The following is a 9,070-nucleotide window of genomic DNA, read 5'->3' as shown; positions in this document are numbered from 1 at the left end:
CCTCGGTGCCCGATTCTCACGCGGTGGGTGCCAGCTGTTTGCCCTCCTTGTACAAGCTCTGCCCTGGCCCTGATGGCCCAGTAGGGGGAGGCCTGGAGAGGCACCGGGCAAGGCTGGCGTCGACCATCCCCTCCCAGCCCAGGGCAGAGCGGCCCAGGGCCCTGGGAGGGAGGGGGCGCGGCCTCAGGCGGGAGGGGAGGGGCGTGGCCCAGGCTGGCTGGGGAGGGACGTGTGAGTGGCGTCCCCGCCCCGGGAGCGGAATTCCTGCTGGAGGAGTTAGGCTGGCCTACCCACAGCGCCGCCGCCTAGAATACAGCTGGCTGACACGGATCGCTGCGGCTGGGCCTGGCAGACCCTCTTGGGGACGGGACGGCACGCTGGGCCCAGGAGCCACCCGGAGCTGGCACGGCTATTGGGGCCCGAGTGAAGTTTACTCTGAGTGGGGCCTGGAGCCAGGAGGAGGTGGCAGTTGCTGCAAGGTCAGTGCCAGGCCGTGCCCCAGCCCCGGAGGGCCACACTGACCTTCACAGCCCCAGCCTCCCCCGTCGCCGCCCTGGGGTCCCCACCCACCCATCCCGACCCCTGCCCTGGAGGCACCGCCCCTGAACTGTGCCCTGGGGCCCCCACTCATGGCCCTGCTGACCTCAGCTCTGGGCTCACCAATCTGCCTTTAGCCTCCCTGGGCCCTGAGCGCCTGGACCCGCTGCGCCAAGTGCTGGTAGATAATGGGTCGGACGGCGGGGCCCTTGGGAGCCCCCAGGGTGCCAGGACTCCAGACAGTGAGCCCCTGCTGGGGGCCGCAGCCATGGCCCGCCCCTGGGCCAGGCCCACAGAGGACGAGGAGGACGAGGAGGAGTGCCCCATTTGCACTGAGCCCTACGGGCCCGGGGAGCACCGCCTCGCCCTGCTGAACTGCGGCCACGGCCTGTGTGCTGGCTGCCTGCACCGGCTGCTGGGCGCAGCCCCCAGTGCTGACCTGGGCCGGGTGTGCTGCCCGCTGTGTCGCCAGAAAACACCCATGCTTGAGTGGGCGATCTGCCGGCTGCAGGAGGAGCTGCTACAGGCCGATGGGCCCCAGCGCCCTGCGCCCGCTGCCCTCCGCGTGCCCCCCCACCGGGGCCCCGGGCCCTGGGCCTCCCTAGAGCACCGCTACCAGCTGCGCTTCCTGCCGGGGCCTGTGGGCAACCGAGGCTGCCTGCCCTTCCTGCCCTGCCCACCCTGCCTGGGCACCTGGCTCTGGGCCCTACGGGAACGGGGGCCCTGCGCCCGCCGCCTGGCGCTGCTGGGCCTGTTGGCCCTCGAGCTGCTGGGCCTGCTGCTCATCTTCGCTCCGCTCGCGCTGCTGGGGCTGCTCTTCGTGCTGCTGGACAGCTCCCGCCACTAAGCAGAGCCCGTCACGTCCGCCACCAGCACGGCCTGGGTCTGGGACAGCCATGGCCGCCAGCGGACAGGAGGCCCAGACTGGCCCGAGCCTTGGTGCCATGGGGCCTTGGGAGCACCTTGCCCTGAGGCCCGATGACCAGGCTGAAGGACCCAAGGGTGACCGGGGCACTAGCCTTCAACCAAGACCCAGCACCTGGGCAGGGAGGGCCACCCAGGAGCCTGTGTTCAGCATCTGACCCAGCCAGAGACTCCAGACTGCCCTGCTGCCCGGACATGAGCCACTGGTGCCCAGGACAGGACTGGAGGAGGTCTGTGACCAGGGCCCCAAGTGCCCCTCGATGGACAGGCCCCACACTGCTGCTGGGCTGTCTCTGCCCTCCCGCCTGGCCTGCTTGCAGGAGCAGGACGGACGGGTGCAGTGGACATGAAAGTGAACAGAGGCCTGGCAGGGAGTCGAGTCCTTGGAGTGGGCGGAGCCCTGGGCCAGGGCTGCAGGCCCCCCACCTGCCCACGTTCCAGATAAGGCCCAGCGTGTGTTCCCTGAAGGTCAGGGTAGCTGAGGGGAGGGCCCCTGCCGCACAGGCCCAGCCCACAAAGGGCCTGCTCACCTGGCCAGTCAGGATCCGAGTGGCGGCCCTGAGCAGCCGGAGGGTCAGCACATGCCCCTCAGCTTCAAGGGACGCGGGCCCAGCCAGGCCCTGGAGACACAGAGCACCAAGCTGGGCCCCAGTTCTGCCCCCGCCTCCTCTGTGACCTCCCTTCGTGGAGCTGGGGACTTTATCTGAAGGACAGGCGCCGTCACAGCACCACCTCCTGGGCTTGTTGGTGACATGCTGAGCCCTGTGCCCAGCGTGCAAGATGGCTCTCGGTAATAAACGGTAGCTGCTACTGATAACTGTTGTTGCTTCATCGCTGTCATCTTTACTCTGCCTTCACCAACCAGGCAACAAAGTTCCTTCTCCACATCCAGGTCGTCCCGGTGCCAGACAGGAGGCCCTTCTCTGGTCCTCATACCTGATTGTGACTGCGGCCAACCTTTGTCCCAACCCCAGCCCAGGCTGGCCCCAAGGCTATTCTCACACAACCTCAGAGGGTCAGGCAGGCACCAGGGGCCACAGCTGGACTGACTTGTCCCCGCGTTGGCTGCACTCACATACAGTGGCCAGTGCAGAGGAAGCGTCCTCCCTTTGCCCAGCTGGGCCTGCTTTGCACACCTGCCCCCACAGCCCTGCCTGGCACATACGGGAGGCTGGCTCTGCACAGAGGTGTGGGGCGTTCACACACGTGCACACACACACACACACACACGCACGCACGCGCGCCCAGCCCTCCTGAGCAGTGTGCCTGGACCAGACTGGCCCCCAGCGAGCAGACCAGGTTGACTCCAAACAGCACTGGGCCTCCCTCTGGCTGCTCCAGCCTGGACCCTGTCGGGGCTGCAGCCCTGGGTGCCCACCCTGGCCCAGGCCTGTGCACAGGCCTAGGCTTCAGTCCAGGGAACGAGGTGCAGACTTTGGCAGAGTTTTAATGGCAAGGTTGGCTGCAACGACAGTGCCACGCGGGTGGGGGCCAGAAGCTGTGGTGGGCAAGGGGTCAGTGGGCAACAGGGCAGGGCCAGACCCCTGAAGAAGCAGCGAGCGAGGACCGGTGGGCGGTGGCAGGCGGGTGGACGCTACATGATGGAGCAGGCGGACAGCGGGTTCCGCACGTGGCAGGTGCACGCGGCCCCACAGTACTGCCGGAAGGTCTGGTAGCAGCTGCCCTCAGGCTCGCCCCCCCACTGGCCACCGGACGGAGCGGTCAGTGCCTCGGGTGGCAGGCGGCTCAAGATGGACGTGTTGACGGCCAGCGCAGCCAGGCCGTAGTCAGTGAAGAGCACAGTCTCGCGGCGGCAGGTGGGACAGGAGATGAACTTGTACTTGGGGCAAGACTCGTAGAGAATCTGCAAGCACTGCTCACACACAGAGTGCAGGCAGGACAGCACGCGGGGCCGCCGCTGAGTGACGTTGTACGTGTGCCCGCAGGTGGGGCACTCCAGAGGCTCTCCTGCAGCCGCTGCCGCTGCCGCGGAGGCCCCTGAGGCCGCAGGGCCAGGCCGAATCACGTACTGATTCACGATGACCTCGTCCGCTGGCGCCACTCGGGGGAAGCCCAGCTCCGCGCTGCCCTTGCGGGGCCGACGTGGCAGCGGCGGGGTGCAGGGAGCCCCTTCCAATGCAGGCATGTCCCCCCCACAGGCCTGGTTGACGATGATCTCTGTGTCTGAGGGCCAGGCTCTCTTGGGTGCCAGAGCGGGGGTGGGCCGGGGTGCAGGTGGGAAGCAGGGGGCGGCCGCCTGCAGCTCGGGGAACTTCTCAGGGTGGACCATCTTCATGGCCTCCATCTTGAGGATGACATGGGGGCCCTTCAGGCAGGACATGAGGAAGCCCGGCCAGCCACTGCCCGCCTCGGGCCCAGGGTCAGCCGGCATCCGGCTGTCTCCAGTCAGACTGGGTGTTCGGGTGGGTGGGGGAGTTGGGTGAGGCCGGGGGGGAGGAGACGGGGCAGCATCCTGGTCCCGCCAGGCCTGGTGGGGACCCTGGACGCCCTGTGGACTCCTGGGGGAGGCTGGCAAGAGCTTGGGGGGAAGGGCCCCCCCCAGTGGCCACAGTGGCTTCTCAGGTCCAGTCCGAGGAGGAGGAGGAGGAAGGAGCGGGGGAGGAGGAGAGGAACAGGGGCAGGGGGGTGTGGGAGACTGCCCTGGGCTGGAGGTCGGGCCCAGGGGCTCACCCAGGGTCTCTGGCTGCTGAGGCTGGCGAGGGGGCGTTGGGGGGTGTCCCCCTGCAGCCGAGATCAGCCGTCCCGGGACCGGGACATCCGGACAGGCAGGGGCTAGGTGGGCCCCATGGCTCCAGGACAGGGCGCCCAGGGAAGGCAGCTAGCCTGAGCCCTGGCTGCGGAAGGACCCGGGCTGCAAGCGCGGCGGCGGCGGCGGCGGCGGCGGCGGCGACGGCGGGGGGAGCAGAGGAGAGGCCTTCACCGGGCCCGAGCTGCAGGTGAGAGACAGCGTGAGGGCAGCGCCCGGGCCCACCCTCACCCTCACCCTCACCCTCACCCTCACTCTGCACAAAAGACAGGACGCCCGACCTCTGACCCTTACCCTCGCCAGACTCGGAACCCAGCCCCCTCCCCAGTTCCCGTTCCCGAGGCCCGACCTCTGCCTAGGAGTGGAGGCCGGCGAGCGGCGACCCCGCGCTGTCCCGCCCCGCCCGCACTCACCTGCCCCAGCCTGGCGTTCCCGGCCGGGCCGCGCGCCGCCGCCGCAGAGGTTGTCTCAAAGGCAGGCCTGGATGCGGCGCCCGCGCCTTGGCCCGGCGGCTCCGGCGGCTCTGGCGGCGACCTCGGGCGATGGCCGGGCCGCGGCGGCTCCCGGGGGCGTGGGGCGCGGGGCTCGGCTCGGCGCGGCGGCGGCGGCGGCGGCGGCAGGTGCGTGCCGAGCGTGGCGCGCTCTGCGGCGGAGGCGCGGGGACCGCAGTGCGCGCGGCGCCCGCCCGCGCCCGCAGCGCCACCCCCCACCCCACCCCCGTCTGGGGACCCGCGCGGGGTCCGCGGGGCGGGGCCAGTCTCTGCCGCCCCTCGATCCGCCGCGGGCCTGGCGCCCGCTCTCGGGGTCGCCCTCCTCCTCCCCCCCGCGGGCCGCGTGGGGGTCAGGATCCCCGTGGCGTCCCCCCTCCTGCCTCCCCTTCCCCCGTCCCCGCCTGGCTGAGCCTGGGTCCTAGTCAAGCCCCCCGCCTCAATTCTGGAAGGGAAAGCCTGCTTTGAGCTCTCACAATGCCACAGGGAGGAAGGGGAGGAGAGAGCCCAGGGGTGGTCCCATGAAAGCTGGTTCCCAGGACACCACTGTGGGGCTGCCTTGTGTCCCCCCCAGAGTCAGGGTCTCTGCTTGTCCTTCCACTCGGCCCCCAGTGGGAATGCCTCCAGGGTTTTCTGGCTCACAGGTGCAGCAGGCTGTTTCCAGCACTGGCAGGCTCAAAGACCGCGATGTGACAAGAGGGTGAGCAGGGGCGGGCAAGCGACGATCAGAGGAGCGAGTGGAGGGAGGAACGGGAGTTGGGAGAATGCTCCAAGGACAGGACAGTTGGACAGATGGGTGGTGTGAGGGGTAGGTGGAAGGTCAGACAGCTGGACAGGCCGCCATGGGGCAGCTCAGGGAGGACACGCACCTACACGGGGTGGGGTGGCCCTTTCCGGCATCCCAGCAGGTCAGCACGTGTCCCGTTGTCACAGAGTTGTGTGCTAACCTGACCGCACCCAGCACAGAGGCCCCATTCCTTTCTGCTTCTTCCTCAGGCCAGGCTTCCCTGCCCCCCCCGGGATACGCCCTCTGCTTGTGAGGCACTCGCAGGTGAGAGAGAGGAGAGAGGAGAGAGGACATGCTGACAAATACAGGGCAAAGGACCAGGGCTGCGTGGGCCTCCAGAGAACCTTTCCCTAACCTGCCAGGGCCACCACATGGCCTGCTGGCCCTTCTTTGATCAGCACTGGGCCGTGCACCTAACCCCGGACAGTCCCAGCCCCTTCTGGCCACAGCTCCTCCGCTCTGTACAGGCCAGACTGCACCTGGCTCTAGACCTAGCCCCAAGTCCTGCAGGCAGAAGAGCCCGGAAAGGTCGGCGTTCCTGATAAAGGGCCCCACGCGGGCAAAACAGGCTGGAGAGGCATCCCTGGCCCATAGGCCTTGACTTTGCCGCTCTTTGCCATCTCAGGCTAGTGTCTGCGCCTCAGTGTCCTCCACCATTCAGCGACAGCATGTGTGCTAGCAGGTGCCCCGTGGGAGGGGCAGCGGGGTGCTTATGGGGCCCTGGCGCGAAGGCAGGGTAACTGCGGCAGACCCGGCCAGGGGAGGACTGGGGGTCCAGCCTAGGCAAGGGCTTTGCTCATCTCCCCACCGACTACCTAGGCGCGCACCCAAGGTGGTACCGGCCACTAGGCCCCACCCCTTACCCGAGGCCCCGCCCCTAGAGATGAAGCCCATCCAGTGCAAGGCTCCCGCCCAGAGCCCGCCCAAACCCACGCCTCCCGAGCCGGGCGTCTCAGAGCTGGTGCAGCCCAAGCCGGGTCCTGGACAGATGAGGCCAGCTGGCCCCGAACCGGGTGTTTAGGAAAACCCTTGAGCGCAGAGGCTTCTGGGGAATATAGTTCCCACCGGGCGCACCCCCACCCCCCGCCCTGTCAGTCCTGTTTTGCGCATGCGCCAGCCTCCTCTCAGCAAGGGACAGAATCTGTAGGGGCTGTGGGCGGGGCTTCTGGCGCCTGCGCACTGGACCTCTGTTGTCCGCCTCGCAATTTCCCGGCCTTTGGGCCTAATTGCCCCTACGTCTGGTGCCGCATCGGTACTACTCATGTCCGGACCGGCCTGACCGGCCCCATGCAGGCCACTCTGGTCAGCTGGCCTCTGGGCCGTGTCTGATTTGACCCCGCCCTTCCTGGGGGTTCCCCCCGAGCGCCAAGGACTAGGGGTGCGTGTCCAGGCCGTACCCTACTGTCCCGATTGCCCCAGGCAGAGCTCGCCGTGCCAGGCCCAAACCCAAGACCCGAGTGCTCACATCCACCCACCCCCCACATACAGCGACCCTGTGTGGCAGGTGCTACGTGACACCTCACAGATGGAGGGGATGCAAGGGCCAAGGATGGGGACGCTGAGGGATCAGGGGCTTGTGGCCCACGAGGCCACCAACCAGAGGGAAACTAGTTTCAGAAATGAGCTAGAAACGTCACTTGTGTATGAAGCCCATGTCGCCAATCGTAAGAAAAGTAAGTTTTATCGGCAAAGGTGTGTAAACCAAGCATTTCTTATCAGTTAAAAAAAAAACAACAAACCTACAAACCGTGTGTTCGCAAACATCTTGGTCTCTGCCTGCGGGGTAGAGGCTTGGGTCACAGTGAGGACCTCTGCCCTCTGCTTCAAAGCAGAGGCTCTGAGACGTGCGAGTAATGGCTGGGCCCCCAGACCACCTGCAGGCCTGACCCCAGACTTGCCTCCTGTCCTGCGTTCTGGTGAGCTGCAGGTCCCTGGAGGGCCAGAACATGCCCCAGATGCGTTGAGGCTGAATCACCCAGGCTGGCAATGTCCCTGGGAGGCCAGGCCACAGCCAACGCCCATCCAAAAAAGGAAGGGTGGGTGGCCGCTGTGCTCCAGGAGCTGGGGCCTCCTGGGATCTTGGGAACCCCAGCTTTGAGCCGCGCCCACAGCCCCGCCCCTCCCCAGGAGGGAAAAGGCAGCCGCCAGTCGCTCAGCTCACAGGCACTGGGACCTGGCCCAGAGAACAAGAAGACACCTTGCTGCTGTCGCCACTTCAGGTGGGTCCGTCCTGGGCTGAGGGGCTTCCGCACCCCCTGCAGGACCAGCTTAGCTGCATATCCCAGCCCCCCACCCCACTCCCAGCTCCATCACAGGGCACTGTCTCTCAGGGAGGGTGGGGGACACCTGGGGGCAGCTAGGAGACACTGGCCCTCACTCTCCCTACACTCCGCTACCTTGCACACGCACTGACACATAGGCCTCACACACACACTCAGGCGCTTCCACAGCCTGGCTTTTCTTGGGTTCCCCTCCACTGAGCTGATTTTGTCTCCTCTGCCCACCCCTGCCAGGCCAAGCCATGGACCCCCCTGAGATGTTTGTCAAGGACCCATATGCCCATGTCAGCATCCCGAGGGCTCACCTGCGGCCCGAGCTGGGGCAGCAGCTGGAGGCGGCTCCATCCTCCTCGGAGTCGCAGCCTCTGCCCGTGGGGTCTTGCACCCTGGAGCCTACCGAGGAGGCCCCAGGGCCCAAGGGTGCCAAGGGGGCTGCCTCCAACCAGGGCCAGCAGGCCTGGCAGCAGCCCTGCACCCCCGATGGCAGTGGGCAGCACCAGGCAGGACTGACCTACACTGGCCTGCCGCCGACGGGGCGTGGCGACATTGCGCATCACTGCTGCTGCTGTCCCTGCTGCTCCTGCTGCCACTGCCCCCGCTTCTGCCGCTGCCACAGCTGCTGCTGTGTCATTTTCTAGCCTGGCCCCTGGGCCGCAGGGCCTGCTGTGGGGCGCCCCCACATGGCAAGCCCGGGCCTCTGCTCAGGTGGCCACAGCAGTGCCTGGACAGTTGGAACAGCCACTGGCCTGCTGTCATGGGTGTTGGCCGCTCCCCACCCTGGACAGCGGCACCTACCCACCGAGAAGGCTGACAGCTCAGCCCCCGCCCCTGAAACAGAGCCCTGGGCGCTGGCCATGATGGCAGCCCCGGGGACACCCTTGACCACCTCTTCAAGGCCCAGGGCCGGGCAATAAAGCAGAGCGAGCTTCGTCCCGGCCACTCTTCTCCTTTGCTGCTATCCGCTTTGGGAGGGTCCCAGGCTAGACGTCCCCACAGGCTGCCAGCCTCTATGGGACATTCCGGGGTGGGGCAGCCTCATGACAACCTAACCTACACTGCACTCTCAGGTTGGCCCAGAGGCTGGACAGGAAGGCCGGTCGGGCCTGGGTTTGAGCTGCCCTGCATTCCCCGGGGCTGAGGGTGAGCCTGGGAGACAGGAGAGTCTGCAGGTCAGACAGCAGGGCCATGCTGTGCCTGGAACCAGCAGTAGAGCCTGAGAGAAGCCTCCAGGAGGAGAACCGTGCTGGCAGCACAGTGGTGGGTGGGACCAGTGTGGGCAGGTTTCCAG

At 67.3% G+C, this 9,070-nt stretch overlaps 3 protein-coding genes across 3 annotated transcripts; 2 read left to right on the top strand and 1 right to left on the bottom strand.

Moving 5' to 3' along the window:
• Positions 1-37: 37 nt before the first annotated feature.
• LOC308618523 (ring finger protein-like) lies at positions 38-2,354 on the top strand. The gene has a single exon (XM_081236495.1). It carries the CDS (start codon positions 806-808, stop codon positions 1,382-1,384), a length of 579 nt encoding a protein of 192 aa, XP_081092621.1. The 5' UTR covers positions 38-805; the 3' UTR covers positions 1,385-2,354.
• Positions 2,355-2,892: 538 nt separating this feature from the next.
• Positions 2,893-3,853, bottom strand: RNF208 (ring finger protein 208; the record flags this gene model as incomplete). Its single annotated transcript, XM_081236847.1, has 1 exon — positions 2,893-3,853. The coding sequence occupies one exon, from the start codon at positions 3,851-3,853 to the stop codon at positions 3,056-3,058; it is 798 nt and encodes a 265-aa protein (XP_081092973.1). The 3' UTR covers positions 2,893-3,055.
• Positions 3,854-7,287: 3,434 nt separating this feature from the next.
• On the top strand, positions 7,288-8,850 carry CYSRT1 (cysteine rich tail 1). Its single transcript, XM_081237735.1, has 2 exons — positions 7,288-7,722; positions 8,017-8,850. Exon 2 carries the CDS (start codon positions 8,025-8,027, stop codon positions 8,418-8,420), a length of 396 nt encoding a protein of 131 aa, XP_081093861.1. The 5' UTR covers positions 7,288-7,722; positions 8,017-8,024; the 3' UTR covers positions 8,421-8,850.
• Positions 8,851-9,070: the final 220 nt, after the last annotated feature.

The sequence above is a fragment of the Mesoplodon bidens genome (assembly GCF_964165515.1).
Source record: "Mesoplodon bidens genome assembly, chromosome: 6".
NCBI classification, from domain to species: domain Eukaryota; kingdom Metazoa; phylum Chordata; class Mammalia; order Artiodactyla; family Ziphiidae; genus Mesoplodon; species Mesoplodon bidens.
Note: the sequence above shows the minus strand (reverse complement) of the source record. Positions and strands in the feature narration are given on the sequence as shown.

Bases quoted from the DNA above. Each gene is read 5' to 3' on its own strand.
- CYSRT1 (XM_081237735.1), top strand. From the start codon at position 8,025: ATGGACCCCCCTGAGATGTTTGTCAAGGACCCATATGCCCATGTCAGC.
- LOC308618523 (XM_081236495.1), top strand. From the start codon at position 806: ATGGCCCGCCCCTGGGCCAGGCCCACAGAGGACGAGGAGGACGAGGAG.